At 37.0% G+C, this 19,042-nt stretch overlaps 1 protein-coding gene across 5 annotated transcripts in view; it reads right to left on the reverse strand.

Annotated features, from left to right (window-relative positions):
- Positions 1-19,042, reverse strand: part of LOC128027803 (CRACD-like protein) — a 48,189-nt gene that overhangs the window by 3,469 nt on the left and 25,678 nt on the right. For all 5 annotated transcript variants that reach the window (XM_052615708.1, XM_052615705.1, XM_052615706.1 and 2 more), the window contains 7 exons: positions 16,843-17,011; positions 16,557-16,689; positions 13,284-13,442; positions 10,527-10,586; positions 4,363-4,521; positions 4,066-4,171; positions 2,804-3,159 (listed from right to left, as the gene is read on the reverse strand). In XM_052615708.1, coding sequence (XP_052471668.1) covers positions 2,804-3,159; positions 4,066-4,171; positions 4,363-4,521; positions 10,527-10,586; positions 13,284-13,442; positions 16,557-16,689; positions 16,843-17,011 — 1,142 coding nt within the window. The remainder of the gene's footprint in view (positions 1-2,803; positions 3,160-4,065; positions 4,172-4,362; positions 4,522-10,526; positions 10,587-13,283; positions 13,443-16,556; positions 16,690-16,842; positions 17,012-19,042) is intronic.

The raw sequence follows: 19,042 nt of genomic DNA on the forward strand, positions 1-19,042 counted from the left end.
AAGAAAGCACAAATAGTTCAACTTAAATGAATCTGTAGATCAATGACAATGGCATTTCTAATGGATTAAAAGTACATCAAAAATGCAATACATATATCAGTGACAAACATTACATTTCTGAAATAATATTCATTCAATTGTATTATTTTGAGGGGCATAAAGTAAAAAAATAAAATAAATAAAAATAAAAAATAAAACCTTGCATGAAACAACTGCCTAAATAAAAATATTAAATACTTATTGAGCAGTTTTTTTTTATAGAGAATATAATATTATATGGTTAATAATATAAAATAAAAATCTATAATAAATAAACTTTAATAAAATACACACACACACACACATATATATATATATACACATACATACATACATACATACATTATATATATATATATATATATATTAGGTTTAATTGAATTTTACTCAGAAATAAAACTAAAAGTTAAAATATTATAAACATTTGAAAAATATTTGCCAAATCAAAGTGTTATATATATATATATATATATATAACACTTTGATTTGGCAAATATTTTTCAAATGTTTATAATATTTTAACTTTTAGTTTATATATATATATATATATATATATATATATATATATATATATATATATATATATTTATATATATTTAGTTTATATATATATATATATATACATATATTTATATATATTTAGTTTATATATATATATATATATATATATATATATATTGTGACGAGTCAGCTGCCTCCTCCCTGATTGTCACCGGCACCCCGTCCTAAATCGCCGCCCTTCACCAGGCTCCCGACTGGAGTGGGTGTGTGAGAGGAGGGGCGCTGGACGAGTCAGGGCTGGCGGCGTGTGATGGGGCACACCTGATGTGAATGGAGCCTCATCCCCGCCGCTGTTTAAAAGCCCAACGCGCCTCTCCTCGGGAGACCGGTCTCTTCCCCGTGCATGCACGCTGGTGTCCTCGTGGGTCCAGGAAGGGAGCGTTGAGGGACTCCCGCGCCACCAAGACGTGAGCTGCCGGACCCGCGATCCGGAGGAGAACCGCACCCGTTTACACGGCCGACGGGCCAGGATGCCGGGCCGTCCATCCCCTACCAGCGCCGCGGCCAATGAGAGAGACGCGGCCGCTAGGAGAAGCCGCCGCCCCTCGCGCCCCGGACCTAGGAGGGGATCGCGTGCGGCCGCCGGACTCCGCCCCTTGCCTGGACCCTTCCTTGATGAACACTGCCCGACCTACACAAATCCCGCAGCACGACGAGGACACCAGATTCCCTGTTATTTTGGACACTTTCCCCCTTTGGCCACTTTTATTCCCTTTGTTTTATGATTTCTGTTAATAAAAGCCTCTCCGAGGCCTGACGCCACGCCCACTGTGTCTGTCTTGTGCTCCTCCCGTGACACTGGTGGAGAATGCGGGCAGGCGGAGCCTAGACAGCGCAGTTGGGAAACGTCTGGTGACGTCACTCCCTCTCGCTTGCAAACGTTCGTGAGAACCCAGACTGGGACGGAGGAAAACTGGGGACAGCCTCCCAGCCACACAAGGGGTAAGTGACTTTTCCATTGTCATTTTACCCTTTGGTTGGTTGAGGCTGTCACTAAAACCCGGTTTCTCTGTCCCTGTTCTGGTGCGCTGCGAGAGGGAGGACCGCCCGGAGAGGAATCCCCGCCCACTCCGACCGTTTGGAGTCTGGTTGAGGATGGTAGCACTCCCGTGTGGGTGGCGCCCTGGGGACGGGGATGTCGCTTGGGAGGGGGAATGTGACGAGTCAGCTGCCTCCTCCCTGATTATCACCGGCACCCCGTCCTAAATCGCCGCCCTTCACCAGGCTCCCGACTGGAGTGGGTGTGTGAGAGGAGGGGCGCTGGACGAGTCAGGGCTGGCGGCGTGTGATGGGGCACACCTGAAGGAAGTGGAGCCTCATTACCGCCGCTGTTTAAAAGCCCAACGCGCCTCTCCTCAGGAGACCGGTCTCTTCCCCGTGCATGCACGCTGGTGTCCTCGTGGGTCCAGGAAGGGAGCGTTGAGGGACTCCCGCGCCACCAAGACGTGAGCTGCCGGACCCGCGATCCGGAGGAGAACCGCACCCGTTTACACGGCCGACGGGCCAGGATGCCGGGCCGTCCATCCCCTACCAGTGCCGCGGCCGACGAGAGAGATGTGGCCGCTAGAGGAAGCCGCCGCCCCTCGCGCCCCGGACCAAGGAGGGGAGCGCGTGCGGCCACCGGACTCCGCCCCTTACCTGGACCCTTCCTTGATGAACACTGCCCGACCTACACAAATCCCGCAGCACGACGAGGACACCAGATTCCCTGTTATTTTGGACACTTTCCCCCTTTGGCCACTTTTATTCCCTTTGTTTTATGATTTCTGTTAATAAAAGCCTCTCCGAGGCCTGACGCCACGCCCACTGTGTCTGTCTTGTGCTCCTCCCGTGACAATATATATATATATATATATATATATATATATATATATATATAAAATAGTGTATTTTTAATAATATATATAACTTTATAAACTTTTTTTTACTATTTTAAAACTCATTTGAAGTACAATTTTGAATAATTAGAAAATAATTATTAACATATCTACGTGTATTTAAGGTATAAGAAAAAAACCTGATGATTTCACCACATGACTATTTTGTCATTACATTTAAACTTTTGATGAAAATCATAAAAAAAGTTTTTCAAAGCCAACATGAACGCGCACAGTACATTTCCAGGAACTTTGCACTTTTATTTCTTTGTCTCCGACAATGATAATTTGCAAATCTTCTTGAAAGAGTCAGTGGATGTGTGTACCTCTCTCTGAAGAAGCATGTTCTCATGCTCCAGGGCTAGTCCTGATGCAAGAGGGCTCTTCAGGGAGCTCAGCACTTCCTCCAGCAATGACCCCTGCTTCTCAGGAATGACCTCACATCCTGTGTCCAACAGGAAGTCTTCAGCCTGCAGCTCGAGTGTTACTGGACTCTCCCAAGAGGATTCTGGGACCTCAGACTTGGGGATGTGATGATCCTCTCCTTCAGGGAAGTCCCCGGCTGAAATGGAGGATGTTGGAGAAGTTTTCTGACACTGGCCGGAGTCAGTCACTTCCTCTTCCTCTTGTTCAGAAGCAAATGACTCCCCGTCTGAATCATTCACCTGTTCTCCGGGAAAATCTAGACCAAATTGAACAATACAAAAACTATTACTGAACTACTAACAACAATTATTTAATTACTTTACCATTCAAAAATTTGGAGTCTGCAAGATTTTAAAATGTTTTTGAAAGAAGTCTCTTCTGCTCACCAAGGCTGCATTTATTTAATAAAAAACACAGTAAAAACACTAATAATGTGAAATTATATTACAACTGAAAATAATATGGTTTCTATTTTTAAATATTTTAATTTATTTCTGTGATCAAAGCTGAATTTTCTGCATCATTACTCCAGTCTTCAGTCACATGATCTTTCAGAAATAATTCTAATATGCTGATTTTCTCAAGAAAAATGTATTACTATTATCAAATGTTCAACCACACGCATATTTTTTTTCCTCACTCAATTATGTCGTAATATGAGACGTTGTTTTAACAACATCTTTTCTAGTTAAAACGAGATGTAATGTTGTTAAAACAACATTTTTGTCTCATTAAAACATTTTTTTTTTCTCGTAATAACGACATGTTATAAAAACGATTTGTTTTCTCGTTATTATAGATGGTACATTATGAGAAAAGATGTTAAAACGACATAACATCTTGTTATTACAACACAAATTTAAGTGGGACAAAAAATGTGTGTCGCAGCAATGCATCGCAGTACAAAATAATAGCATTTATTTTATTTAATAAAACACTTTCTGACCCAATCACAGAGTGTGTGTGTGTGTGTGGTAACTGGTTTTATCAAGGTATTTAAATATTATTAAATACATATTATTTAATATTGCTTTATCATAATAATAATAAAAATACAATTAATTTGTAACAACAAAACAAATTTTATAGATTAAATCAGGTAGAAATATCTCTTTTAGGTGCCAACTGCAATTGCCACCTTGTAGTGTATATACAGACATACTTTTCTGTTCTTCTTCAGTAGCTGTGACCATCATCCGCAGTTTGTCCTCTGTGTCTCTGAGTAGCACTTTTTCTCTCAGGTCTCTTCTTTTGTCCAATATTTGCTTCTAAACACGAATAAGCACACACTCTGTTCAACCGCTAACACAAACAGATGAAGTTTTTCCAGCATTGCCCCTGTATCGCTCAAAAAGACAACTTAACCGAGAAGAAAACATCACTAACAGCTTGTTGGCCTGATATGATAAGACAGCGTGGATAATTGAAGCCTATGAATGGCTGATGTGAAGAATCTTACGCTGACAGGCTTTCTCTTGACACAAGCGTTGGCTTTGACAGCGATGCGGTGATGTGCAGCTGAGCTGTCTAAGCAGGAGATGGAGCTGGCGGGCAAACTGAAGTCTACCAGGACGGAGCCCTGAGGTGTGCCAGGTCTTGAAGAAGCTTCACAAGACATCTTTATATGATGGAGGGGGACAAGGAATAGAGATGTTAATAATTCTACATCAGTTCAATAAAATGCGTAATTAGTTTACAGCTTTAATACGAAATCGTACAATTCTTTCAAGCTACTTCCCCACCAAAACATCCATATTTGGATTACAGTTTCAAATAAACAGTTGTATTCAAAGCATTTCCTTCAATCTCTTAACCACCAGAAAACCAGAATGGCATCATGATAGCAGAATAAATTGTTGTTCAAGGTCACACATGCAAACAGCATGAACCATAATCCATAAAAAAAAAACAGACACTCCGCCACCTTCACCACTACTGACTCATCGTGACCAATTATTATGATTGTCCTCAGCTATTTCCTTTCAGAATGAAACACAGACAAAAGCCTCTCCAGCAGAAGCAACTGAAGGTTATGTTGGCTATGTTTTCGTTTGCTTGTCCTTACCGCTCTATAAGCACTTTTTTTTTCCCTTTGCAGACTCAGATCTGCATCTCTAATACCAAGTTCTGATTTTTAAAGGCTGCTTGCATTTCAAACTATTATTATTATCATTTAAAGAGCCACACAGATGGGAAATCAAAAATTACCTGTATTACAGTGTATGATGTCTATCAGTGTAAAAAATCTAAATGTAAGGAGTCGACTCTGAATCGCTGAAACGAGTCGTTATAGATTTCAAATCTTTTGCCCATCTCTATGTACGTCACTAGGAGCACTTTGCATAATAATCTCCGCCTACCGTCTTGGGAAAAACGGAACTCTGACCTCTACACTGATGACTGCTTTTCTAATCTCGGTGAGTACAGCGGGATTTTCAAAGCGTTTGGCCATAAAAGATGGTTCATTACCAACTTTATTTAGACCAACAAGCATCTCCGAATCACAACGCGAAGTATGATTATGAAGTTTTGTGTTTGTTTTCTCCCGAGCGTCTTATCAGTATGTGTGCTGTCTGCAACCTTTGTCTGTGCTGATCTTCATTTACAAACACGTCATTAAAATGCAGTGTAACTCTGTGAATACTCAACGAAGAGACATGAGAGAGATATCTAAAGCTTGATATGTCTACTTTAAAACTAAACAAGTGCCTTAAACAGATATTCTGTGATAAAGTAATCCATATGAAAACAACGCGATGTCCGTTTTTCACGTCTCCCTTCATTATATCTAATGTGACCACGCCCCCGCGCTGAACGCGCTATTCAGATTCAAACTGAAGCGCGCGGCTTGAATACACACACACAGAAGAAGCAGCGAGACTGTTCAAGTTTTTTATTTTACTGTTTGCTTCGCGATGAGAGGAATAAGACATAATTCACCCCAAAAAGATGCTAACGCATTGTTTACCATGAAGTTGTGTGCGGAACAACCAATCAAAACTGACTATGTTAGTTGACCAATCAGAACACAGTATGCTACCGAAAGGTGGGGTTTAAGGAAACTGAATCTTTTGAACAGCTTCGCGCGAACCATTTGGGGATCTCTGAGAATTGAGGTAATTTTAAAATGATATTTTGACAAAATGACAATGTTTTTTAACCTTGGATGGATTTAAACCTATTGTAAAGGACTTATAAACAGTGATAGGAAGCTTAGAATTTTCATCATCTTTAAATAATTATTAATTTCAAGGAATGTTTTCACACTCACATTCTAAAAACTTTTCCAGCAACAATTCAAAATTGAGTTTTTTTCTCCTCAGAAATGCAAGTTTATATTTTATTGGAATTCTGAGAAAAAGTCAATAGCAAGATGTGAAGACAGTAAGAAAAATCAGAAAAAGTCTCAATTATATATATATATATATATATATATATATATATATATATATATATATATATATATATATATATATAATATTATAATTTTTTTAAATATTCAGTGTAAGAAACAGGGTTTCATAAAAAGGAGATATTTAATTCAAGATAACAGTTTTAAAAAATAAATAAATTCTCATGCTTTTAATGGCACAGTAGGTCAGGAACTAATGTGTGAATGAGTTTTAAGTGAGCCAGCCGTCTGTTTGCACTGTGCTCAGGTCCAGCTTGGCAGCCGTTTTGACCCAGATTGCTGGGATATCCCATTTCCAGCAGACAGCCAGGCTGCGAGGGTGAACCGCTGGAATGCCTTTCAGACCACACGCCTACTTCACTCGTAACCCCTGCAGTCAAGGACAGCCAGCATTCAACAACACTGTCAAATGTCTCTAGTCATTAACTAATATGGGTTTTAATGGCCATTAATGATATGATGTCTAGACATTTAACACTTATTGAATAACATTACAGATTGAGCTGAATGAACAGGGTATGTGAAACTATGCTGTGCTGTGCTGACTGCAGGCTAACCGGGTTACTGTATTTTGTGCAAATTATATAAATCATAATGTGATTTTGTGGAAATTGTAAACTGTGCCCATTAAAATGTCTTTACATCAAGGACCCGAGCATGGAACAATACACAGTACAAGTGCAGTATTCTTAAGTAGTATTCTTCATAGCTTCTTGAGTCTGTTCAGTAAGCAGCGTTTTAATTGGTGGATTAAAAGCTCACCCCAATTGGCTGAATGGAACATCCTCCAAAAAATTATGTGTGAATCTTAACCTGTCAGGAAGGTCTCACACACAAATTCAAAGCAGTCCATGCACGTGTGATGATTTGCAAATGCAGAATCAACGATCCATAAATACATAATTCATAAATTTGTGATCGAAATTAATTCAAGAACTTGATATATACAGTATTTTTCAAAATAATAGCAGTACAATGTGACTAACCAGAATAATCCAGGTTTTTAGTATATTTTTTATTGCTATATTTTAGTATATTTAATAATTAATTTAGTATATATAAATTTAGTATATTTATTAAGTGGCAAACAAGTTTCCAGTATGTGTAGAGGTGTAGTATTCTCAGAAAACAAGCTAGAAGCAAACTGGTTTTGCTTCAGAAACAGCATTTTTGATATCACCCCACAAGTTCTCGATTGGATTAAGGTCAGGGGATTGGGCTGGCCACTCCATAACATTAATTTGGTTGGTTTGGGACCAAGGCCTTGCTCATTTACTAGTGTGTTTGGGGTCATTGTCTTGTTAAAACAACCATTTCAATGGCATGTCCTCTTCAGCATAAGGCAACATGACCTCTTCAAGTATTTTAACATATGCAAACTGATCCATGATCCCTGGTATGCGATGAATAGGCCCAACACCATAGTAGGAGAAACATGCCCATATCATGATGCTTGCACCTCCATGCTTCACTGTCTTCACTGTGTACTGTGGCTTGAATTCAGAGTTTGGGGGTCGTCTCACAAACTGCCTGTGGCCCTTGGGCCCAAAAAGAACAATTTTACTCTCATCAGTCCACAAAATGTTCCTCCATTTCTCTTTAGGCCAGTTGATGTGTTCTTTGGCAAATTGTAACGTCTTCTGCACATGCCTTTTTTTTAACAGAGGGACTTTGCGGGGGATTCTTGAAAATAGATTAGCTTCACACAGACGTCTTCTAACTGTCACAGTACTTACAGGTAACTCCAGACTGTCTTTGATCATCCTGGAGGTGATCATTGGCTGAGCCTTTGCCATTCTGGTTATTCTTTGATCCATTTTGATGGTTGTCTTCCGTTTTCTTCCACGTCTCTCTGGTTTTGCTCTCCATTTTAAGGCAATGGAGATCATTTTAGCTGAACAGCCTATCATTTTTTGCACCTCTTTATAGGTTTTCCCTTCTCCAATAAACTTTTTAATCAAAGTACGCTGTTCTTCTGAACAATGTCTTGAACGACCCATTTTCCTCAGCTTTCAAATGCATGTTCAACAAGTGCTGGCTTCATCCTTAAACAAGGGCCACCTGATTCACACCTGACTTTCACAAAATTGATGACCTCAGTGATTGAATGCCACACTGATATTTTTTTTTAACACACCCCTTTCAACTAATTGCCCAGTTGCACAGCCTTAAGAGCGTGCATATCATGAATGCTGGGTCTAGTTTGTTTTCTGAGAATCGACTGCACCTACTGGAAACTTGTTTGCCACGTAGCAATAAAAAACATACTTAAAACCTGGATTATTCTGGTTAGTCACATTGTACTGCAATTATTTTGAACAATACTGTATGTGTAAACATTTTTTATCTAGGTAAGATGCATTTGTGGGAGCATTTGGGGAAATATTTATGCTTTTTACTTTATTAGTTATGAATTGTGTTTTGAATTAACGAATTGCATTTTGTAAATGTAAGTTGTGCTATGCCTTTAGGAATTTTGTTTTGTAAATGTATTATTTTTTAGGCTAATCTGGCTCCATAGTTTTTACAATTTCATCAATTTTTTTTTTCTGTGGTTCATTTATTACTTGCTTCCTTTTCCATTTGATTCCATTCTCCAGAGCCATTCAGTAGTATTTGTGCACTACAATCATTACACTACTGTTTAAAAGTTTGTGAGCAGGTATTTTTTTTTAAAGAAATTAATACTTATATTTAGTAAGGATACATTAAATTGACAGTAAAGACATCTATAATGTTACAAAAGATTTATTTTTTCCAAATAAATGCTTTTCTTTTGAACTTTCAGGAAAGAATTCTGAAAAAGAATGTTGAATGGTTTTTATAAAAATATTAAGCAGCCTAATGTTTTCAACTGATAATAAAAAGCAATGTTTCTTGAGCAACATATATGTTTCTTCACAATAGTAGTGCACATGTAACAAAAATGTATCCCCATTTAAAATATCCAACAGTATTACATTTCTCACCAAAGCCCAATTTCTCGAAACAACCTCTGATCCGGCTCAAAGCATTGCATAACACAAACACATGAGAGCTATTTTAAAGTCCAAAGTCCAAAAGTGCATGTTTTTCAGTGGTTTGGGGGAAGTTTTGGATAGGCCCTGGTGTTGGAGTCGCTGGAGTCGAAGAAATTCCCTTTCAATGCATAAATTGAACACTTTTATTTGAAATTCAATTGTAACTTTTTACTGGATATAAGCTGTGACCTGCTCTCTAATGTCTGTGTTTCAAACTGCCTTGGACTGTTTCTGAATACATGTGTATCTGTCAATACAGCTGAAAACGCAACACTACATGATCCAAACTAGCCAAAACAACAGCAGAGAAGCACACTCTTAATATGAATCTCTCAGCATTGGCCTTTATGGGATATTCCAAACATGTTACTAGTCTGAATCCACACCTCAAGTTGCTCGATTCGATCTGCAGCGGTCCAAAACATTTCAACTACTACAAAATACACAACATTTTTCCTCTCTTTTCTGACCTAAGCATTTATGAGTCTCTACAAACCAGATGATGAGTTGATTTTGATTAGGGAGAGTTTGGAAATGTGTCCGTTGATGTGGCTGCAGGAACAGGGTTAGGAAACACTGTATGTGTGTGTTTAATTGGATCACTGAATGCCTACACGTAGATGCAGCTGTAATTAATTTGCATTTAAATGCATTCCATCACCATTCAAAACATGTGATTGTGCTTATTCTTAAAGGGAAAATTCACCAAAACATTTACATTCTGTCATCATTCACTCATTTTATTTCAAACCCATGTTTCGTTCATCTTGAAACACAAATTAAGATATTTTTATTGAAACCTAAGAGAGCTGAAATCCCATTCATTCAAAACTTTCTCGATTCAAAAAGTTCATGAAGACATAGTAAAAGCAATCAATATGAATCAAGTCTTCCGAAGTGAAATTACCACTTTATATTATTTTTATGATTTACAAATTTAGTCAAGGTTTTCAGGTTTGTTCAGTCTGTTTACCATTTCAAGACAGAAATCTCTCAGGTTACATTAAAATATCACATATCTGTGTTCTGAAGATAAACAAAAGTCATACATATTTGGAAAGACACGAGGGTGAGTAAATGATAACACAGTTTTCTTTTTTTGGGAGGACTATCCATTTAACACAAGCCTTTCATAAAGGAATTCTGGCATTTCTGATTATGTGCTATGTGATTTATATGTGCTTGCGTCACCTGATCATCTTCACTGTCTGAAGCCTCCATGCTCAAGGAACTCTGGGTCAAATCCACCGACTGTAACGGTAAAGAGACATATTACAATCATTTCCTGTTTGACATAAAACATGCTTTCCTTAATATATGACCCCCAAATCAACAAAATAATTTTACCTTACCAATTACAAGAATTTTATGCATGTATATATATATATGTGTGTGTGTGCGCGTGTGTATATATATATATATATATATATATATATATATATATATATATATATAAACCATTATAGGCTTATAGAATTTTATGCATGTATATATATATGTGTGTGTGTGTGTGTGTGTGTGCGCGTGTGTGTGTGCGTGTGTATATATATATATATATATATATATATATATATATATATATATATATATATATATATATATATATATATATATATATATAAACCGTTATATGCTTGCCAAAAATACATTTTCGATACTCATTTTCAAACTGGACCAAAATCTCAAAACTCACTCCTACTAAATGAATAATAAAATACAAATTTTACTTTGGTCTCGCTGTGCTCAAATTCAGGGAAGGTGAGAACAGGGACTGTGTACATCTCTGGAGAGATCTGAGGGGAGACATTTACAGCGAGGGGAACGGTATAGCATCTAATCCTGTTAGATAACTCAGCAGGGAGTTTTCTGTATTTTAAATCATGCCCCAGTGATGTCTGAGGCTCTTACACGCTTTTTACAGAGCCAAAAATACCCGGGCATGCAGGACACTTTCATCACAGTGATACTTATACTTGACTTAATATACAGGTGCTGGTCATATAATTAGAATATCATAAAAAAATTGAATTCACTAATTCCATTCAAAAAGAGAAACTTGTATATTATATGAATTCATTACACACAGTATCATATATGTCAAATTATTATTTATATTTAATTTTGATTATTTTAACTGACAACTTAGGAAAATCTCAAATTCAGTATCTCAGAAAATTGGAATATTGTGAAAAGGTTTAATAATGAAGACAGCTGGTGTCACACTCTAATCAGCTAATTAACTCAAAACACCTGCAAAGGCCTTTAAAAGGTCTCTCAGTCTAGTTCTGTAGGCTACACAATCATGGAGAAGACTGCTGACTTGACAGTAGTCCAAATGATGACCATTTACACCTTGCATAAGGAGGGAAAGACACAAAAAAGGTCATTGCAAAAGAGGCTGGTTGTTCACAGAGCTCTGTGTCCAAGCACAATAATAGAGAGGCAAAGGGAAGGAAAAGATGTGGTAGAGAAAAAGTGTACAAGCAATAGGGATAACCGTATACAAGCAATAGGGATAAAATGTGGGGGAGATTCACAAAGAGTGGACTGCAGCTGGAGTCAGTACTTCAAGAACCACTACACACAGACATATGAAAGACATGGGTTTCAGCTGTCGCATTCCTTGTGTCAAACCACTCTTGAACAACAGACAGCATCAAAAGTGTCTCTCAAACAAAAAGGACTGGACTGCTGCAGAGTGGTCCAAAGTTATGTTCTCTGATGAAAGTTAATTTTGCATTTCCTTTGGAAGTCAATGTCCCAGAGTCTGGAGGAAGAGAGGAGAGGCACAAAATGCAGGTTGCTTGAAGTCCAGTGTAAAGTTTCCACAGTCAGTGATGGTTTGGGATGCCATGTCATCTGCTGGTGTTGCTCCACTTTGTTTTCTGAGGTTCAAGGTCAACACAGCCGTATACCAGGAAGTTTTAGAGCACTTCATGCTTCCTGCTGCTGATCAACTTTATGGATATGCAGATTTCATTTTCCACCAGGACTTGGCACCTGCACACAGTACTAAAGCTACCAGTACCTGGTTTAAGAAGCATGGTATCCCTGTTCTTAATTGGCCAGCAAACTCGCCTGACCTTAACACCATAGAAAATCAATGGAGTATTGTGAAGAGGAAGATAAGAAATACCATAACCAACAATGCAGAAGAGCTGAAGGCCACTATCAGAGCAACCTGGGCTCTCATAACACCTGAGCAGTGTCGCAGACTGATCCACTCCATGCCACGCCGCATTACTGCAGTAATTCAGGCAAAAGGAGCCCCAACTAAGTATTGAGGGCTGTAAATGCTCATACATTTCAGTTGGCCAAAATTTCCAAAAATCCTTTCTTTGTATTGGTCTTAAGTTATATTCTAATTTTCTGAGATATTGAATTTGGGATTTTCCTTAGTTGTCAGTTATAATCATCAAAATTAAAAAAATAAACATTTGAAATATATCAATCTGTGTGTAATGAATAAATATAATATACAAGTTTAGTCTTTGAATGAAATTAGCGAAATAAATCAACTTTTTGATGATATTCTAATTATATGACCAGCACCTGTATAGTTTGATTTAGCGATGAAAGCACACAATGTGGTTATGAGAAAACAGCTTCAAAATGAATGTGTAAAAGGATATATATATATATATATATATATATACACACATACACACTGTTTTGGTTCCTTCTGATTTCCACTGTATGGTCAAAAATATAATAAAATATAATGGAAGTCAATGGGAACCAAAACTGTTTGGTTGTTCTCTGCAAACTCTCTCCATACTATGAAAACATACTTTCAAAATTCAAAACTTCCTTTTCAGTAAACAACAACAACAACAACAAAAAAAAATCACTGTGTCAGTTACTGTGAGCTAATAAGAATCAAGTAGGATAGATATTTTTATCCATGAGTCTAAACTGTTGTGAATGGAAAAGTGTGGAGAGGCGTACTGTTTGAGGAGGTGTGGCCAGCACAGGGTGGAGGCTGGAGTAGTCCGGGGGGTTGCAGGGAAGACCATCATCTTCAGAAAGAGCCCCTGCATGCTCTCCTTTCCTCCCGCACAGGAGTGATTGTGGAGAGCCCAGACGAATCGCCTGCTTCAGCTGGAGCTACAATAAAGTTAATCATCAATAACTTCAAACAGATGAATCACAATCTACTAAGACTGCCTACTGTAGTGTACATCAATGTGTTGACATGAGACCAAGTAAACATACTGTTTTGGCTCAGTATGAAAAAAAAAGAAATTAACACTTTTATTTAGCAAGTATGCATTAAATTGTTAAAAAGTAGTAAATCTTGAGCAGCAAATCAGCATTTTAGAAGGATCATGTAACACTGAAGACTCGAGTTATGATGCTAAAAATTCAGCTTTGCATCACAGGAATAAATGAAATTTTAAAATATATTACAGTACAAACCAGTTATTTTAAATGGCAATAATATTAAATTATTATTAAATAATAATAAAACTTCCAAAAAAATTTCACTGTCCCCCAAATTTATATGGCAGTGTATGATGACAGAATTTTAATTCTGGGTTAACTATCTTTTAATAAAAAGGAAAATAATTCTTAATCAAGATTAAAAGCCAGGCCATTCACTAGACCACTCTGATAAATTGTTGCTTTGTCAGTGGCTGAAAGTTGCCGATTCCTCTCTAAATGGACTGGTAACTTTCACTGCTGAGCTGCTCTCATGTCTGGATCAGGGACAAAGTGCCTATCTGGTATGTTTACGGTTAATCCGCTAACTGCATCAAGAAGGCTACGCTAAGTAGCATTTAATCAATGGCAAGACATAGAGTGAGACAAACATATCTGTGAAAGGAGGCCTTTGTGGGCTTCCCGAGGCAACTTTAATTACTGATACCTGTACATTATTGATGTACATACATTTAATATTAATAAACTTACTATACATCATATTCACATTTGTTTAAGGCAATCATTTTAGTTCACATTTGTTTTGTCTATTTGTGACATCCACAATGATCCCTGCTGTCTAAATTGGGCTGGTGGCAAAACGTCAGCAGTGAAAATCTCAGGCTCTGTGACTTAAGGCTTAGACTTGCTAATTTTAAACCAAAGTCCAATGCCATGACTAATACTTAGTGAAGAAAGGGGACAGGAAAGAAACACTTATACAATCTATCTGAGCACACGGATGACACTTTTCATAAAAATGGTAAAAAACAATATCTTAATCGTTTTTAATATTTTTTTTTTACTTAATAAAACTGTCAGTGAAAGCAAATGCTTAGCCTTCAGAAAATGTTGATTTTCAGCATCGGGGGTGAAACTACATTTTACGTTAGCCATTTTATTTTACTTGTTAATACGGTAAATGTACTTATTGTGTTTTTATAAATTATTTGCGTTATTATACCTCAAAATTATATTTGAAGCAACTAATAAAATAAACGAATAAAAGCCCTTAATGTATAGAGATTAACCTGAAAAGTAGTTGTTTTTAATGTTATTTGACTAGTGCTGCCAAACGATTAATCACATCCAAAATAAAACTGTGTGTATGTATGTGTACTGTGTATATTTATTATGTATATATAAATACACAGTCAATTTTTGAAAATATTTACATATATATAGATAAATATCGAACATATAAACATAACGTATTTTTCTTAAATGAATACATGCATTTGTTTGTATTTATGAATACATTATACGCACATATATTATGCAGGGGTTAAATATAAAAAATCCCGAGCCTGACCTTTTTCCAGGGGTAGGGCAGCACAGGCAAAGCATGCAATGACTGTGGCAACTTAAACATTTGAAAGGATACTACGGCAAAGTTATTGCTTTATTTATTCAAGCTGATTTTCTTTTTCATGAATATATGGTTGACCTGAGGAATGGAAGCTGTATCATACACTTGGAAAATTATGAGCTACAGATTACCATTTATTGACACTAGTGATGTAACAATACACTTAACTCATGAGATGAGACAAAATACAGATACTTGGTTCACTAGAACGTGACAATATTTTAATACTATTTTAAAGAAATGTTTAATGACAAAAAGTAAAACATGCATTATAGTATTTAGAAACATTTTAACTAATTTAGGGATGTAACTAATTATTATTTTGGTAATCAAGCAATCTACTGATTATTTTTACAATGAGTAATCTGATATTTGTTTTGTAACACAAGTATGACTATTTATATATAAACTAAAGATGAAGCAATAATAATTGAATCAAATAAAGTAACAAAACCAAGAAATTACATGATTGTTCCTGGGTTGCTAGATTTTGCACTTTCACACTGCTAGTGATTACCAGGAATATGTGCGCGCATTCACACACAACCCGTAAAGGTCCCGTAAAGACATGTGACATCAGGATGTGTAATGTAATTAGTCATAGACATTAGTTCTGGTTTTGGTTCACACAGTGCTCATTCCCGGGACTGAACCCGGCAATGTTCCGGCAATTTTCCGGGTCCAACGTGCAGTGTGAAAGGAACTAATGTAATGTGCCTATAATATGAACATTTTGTATTTAAACAAATATTGTTCTTATGGAAATGACGTGATTGCTCTTAGCTGTTCACAAAGCTCTGCTGCTTTTTAATTAGCTTTTCTATGTAAATATGCGCTAGATGGACATCTTTGACCAATGGACCTTGCAGCTTTTTGTCACGTTTCTCTATTCATCAGTGCTGCCACTATGCAAATCATTCTGATTGGCTAGTAATGTTAGTTTTGATGTTAGCAATTATCAACAAATATACTGCAATTTAATTGTGACAATAAATGATAAAATTATTATAAATATAAATTATTAGTATAAATGTATTATCTAAATTATTTCTAAATGCATTATTATACTGCAAGTAACTTTTGTCAAAATTTTACTGTAATTTGACGAAATCCGAAAGTCTTTTTCCTTTTTTCTTAGACAGTTTGAATATCACAGAAAAAATATATTTAGTAATTTTTTTTTATTTTTATTTTTCAACAATAAACATTTACTTTAATTAATTGAATGCAGTTTTGAAAAGTGAAGATTTCTTAGAGTAGGACAGGACAATCAAAAAATGCTTTTATGATATTAAGTGTAAAAAAAAAAAAAATTACCCTATGACCCGAAAATTGCATCCGGAACACATCACCAGTGGTTTTATTACACAATATTACACTGGGCATAAAACATAATTAATACATGGATAAATCATAACAGACTGGAATACCTGAAGAGATTTCACTTTCCCATGAATGTTGTCTTGGGACGCCCCCAGACCCTCATTAGTCTCTGATGAGGGTGAATCCGACACGAAGACACTATCATGTGACATGGCTTTGCTTCCCAAGTTCATCTTGGATCTTTGAATGAAGGTGAGTGAAGTTTATGTCATATATAATTGGCAAAGTGTAAAAATGGCACACGAGGAAATGGGAAAAACTATGAAAATAGATATATAGTAGACATGCAGTCTAGTAATAAAAGTTAAAGTGATCTGAACTGTATTCTCTCACCCGTGGTCATTGCTGCTGTTGGCGTGGCTGATGGTTGGCTCTGAGGTGTTGACGTCATCACTCGATTGACTGGCCTTCAAACCACTTTCACTCGAAGGTGCAGGACTTTCCTTCCTCTTTTTCTTTACAAAAAAATTCTTGAACGTCTGGAACTTGGACTTCTTTTTCCCTGGATTACAAACACAACAGACAAGTTTAAATGAGTACCACTTGTGAAGGAATCTTGAATTCTGAGAGGCTTACATACAGCAAACGTTGAACGTGTTTACAATTAGTCAGTGTTCACATATCTAAACAAAATAAGTTCAACTGGCAGACGATCATGTTTGCTGGCCCTCAAGTCTTACAAATTATACACACAGCATGTTTACGATGCAAACACCACCTGCACTGGGGTCAAGAAAATCAAGTGAGAAGTCCTACTGACCAGACAGCAGATTGTTTCTGATTAGTTGGCGGTGGATCTTTTTGGTGTAAAAATCCTTAAATGGTTTAATACATGCATTAATATAATACCCATAAAAAAAAGCCATTGTAAACCCATACATATTCTCTACAGGGTGCTTATGTAACACTAATTTATCTTTAGTTGAAAGTCCTAATTGTGTTATTAATGGCTTTATGATTGCCTTTGCTTTAAAAACCCATTTCTTATTAGGCCCAGTGAGGTTTAATGCTGGATAATTTCACACAACAGTACTGTTGAACACACAACTGAAGCAACATTTAGTGTTAGATCCAGTGATTTCTTAGGTAATCGATACAGTTCATCGGAATATAATGCAATTCTTGTTTTCATCATACAGATGCATCTACAGGTATGTATAGCGTCAATAAAAACAGCTGCTAATTCAGTGTGTATTATTCATGCATCATGACATATGACTATATGACATCACCTGCAGTGCACAGCGTAGATACAGTGTTGGGGATTTCAGCCGGTTTTAATGATTAGATTACAAACAGATTTTATTCATCCCAAAGGTTAAGAACCAGAAAGCCTTAAAAATCCAAAACAAACATTAAAAGTTCAGTCTTGTTCTACTGAATAAGCCAGTGGTCTTTAAAGAAGTACAACTGAATGAACAATACTGGGATGACGACCTTTACTAGTAGAGTCATTCTTTCCTCTGAGAACAAACACAATTCTCAGTGATGTGCACTTGACGTGGGGTACATTTTTAAGAACAACACTCCATTTGACTCCTTTAAACATATCCCAGATCTATTTATCCAAACAACCTCTGACTCCAATCAAAACTACAATCCAACAGTATTTTAACAACATGATACTCTGAAGGAACCTTTACACAGCTGAGTTAATGTTGCTCTGTGCCTGCTTAGAATTCTATGCAAAGGTGTAAAGCTGCATTAAAGCCAGACTCAATTAAGTCTGCTCTGTAGTATCAAATCATACAGTTGTAGATTATCTGTATATTCATGCCACCTCTGAGCAGCATTTAATGGCCAGTTTAAAGACCCCTAACCACATTAGAAGAGCTTCTGTGCCACCATTGCAGTGTACATTTGGCATAATGACAAAGTGCTTCTGAAGTGGCATCCAGGTGACTGTTTAAAGCTGCTCAGAGGTTGCATAAATGCAATTACACAGCAATGACAACATTATACTTTGATACTAGAGGCGGAGATGGGTCAGAGCTGGCATCATTTAATCAGGATGTTATGTGGCATTACATCTTTACACTGAGTTTTCAGCAAGCACAGAGCTGCCTTAACTAAGCTGTGTAAAAATGCCTAAATAAACAAAACTCATAAGGCATCTTTACACAACCTGCTCTGTATCGGTTCAAAATTTAGTGTAAAGACATGATGCTGCATCAAATCCAGACTCAATTATGCCAGCTCTGACCCACTTCAGTCCCTATAATCAAAGTATACAGTTGTAAATGCTGTTTAAAAGGCATTTAAGTCACCTCTGAGCAGCATTAAACAGTCTGTGTCAAGACACCTAAATGAAGCACTTCTGCGCCACTTTTGCAGGGCAAATTTGGCAACAGAATACACAAATATTGAGTTAAATAGTCTGTTTAAAGGAATCTTTACACAGCTGCTCGGAAATCTGAGTAAAGATGCAATGCAGCATGAAAACCAGACTAAATGATTCCTGTTCTGACCTTCTTCAGCCCCTGGTATAACTGCATGCAGTTAAACTGTAGCGAAAATCCATTTATGCAACCTT

Source organism: Carassius gibelio, chromosome A14, assembly GCF_023724105.1.
Source record: "Carassius gibelio isolate Cgi1373 ecotype wild population from Czech Republic chromosome A14, carGib1.2-hapl.c, whole genome shotgun sequence".
Classification (NCBI taxonomy): Eukaryota; Metazoa; Chordata; class Actinopteri; order Cypriniformes; family Cyprinidae; genus Carassius; species Carassius gibelio.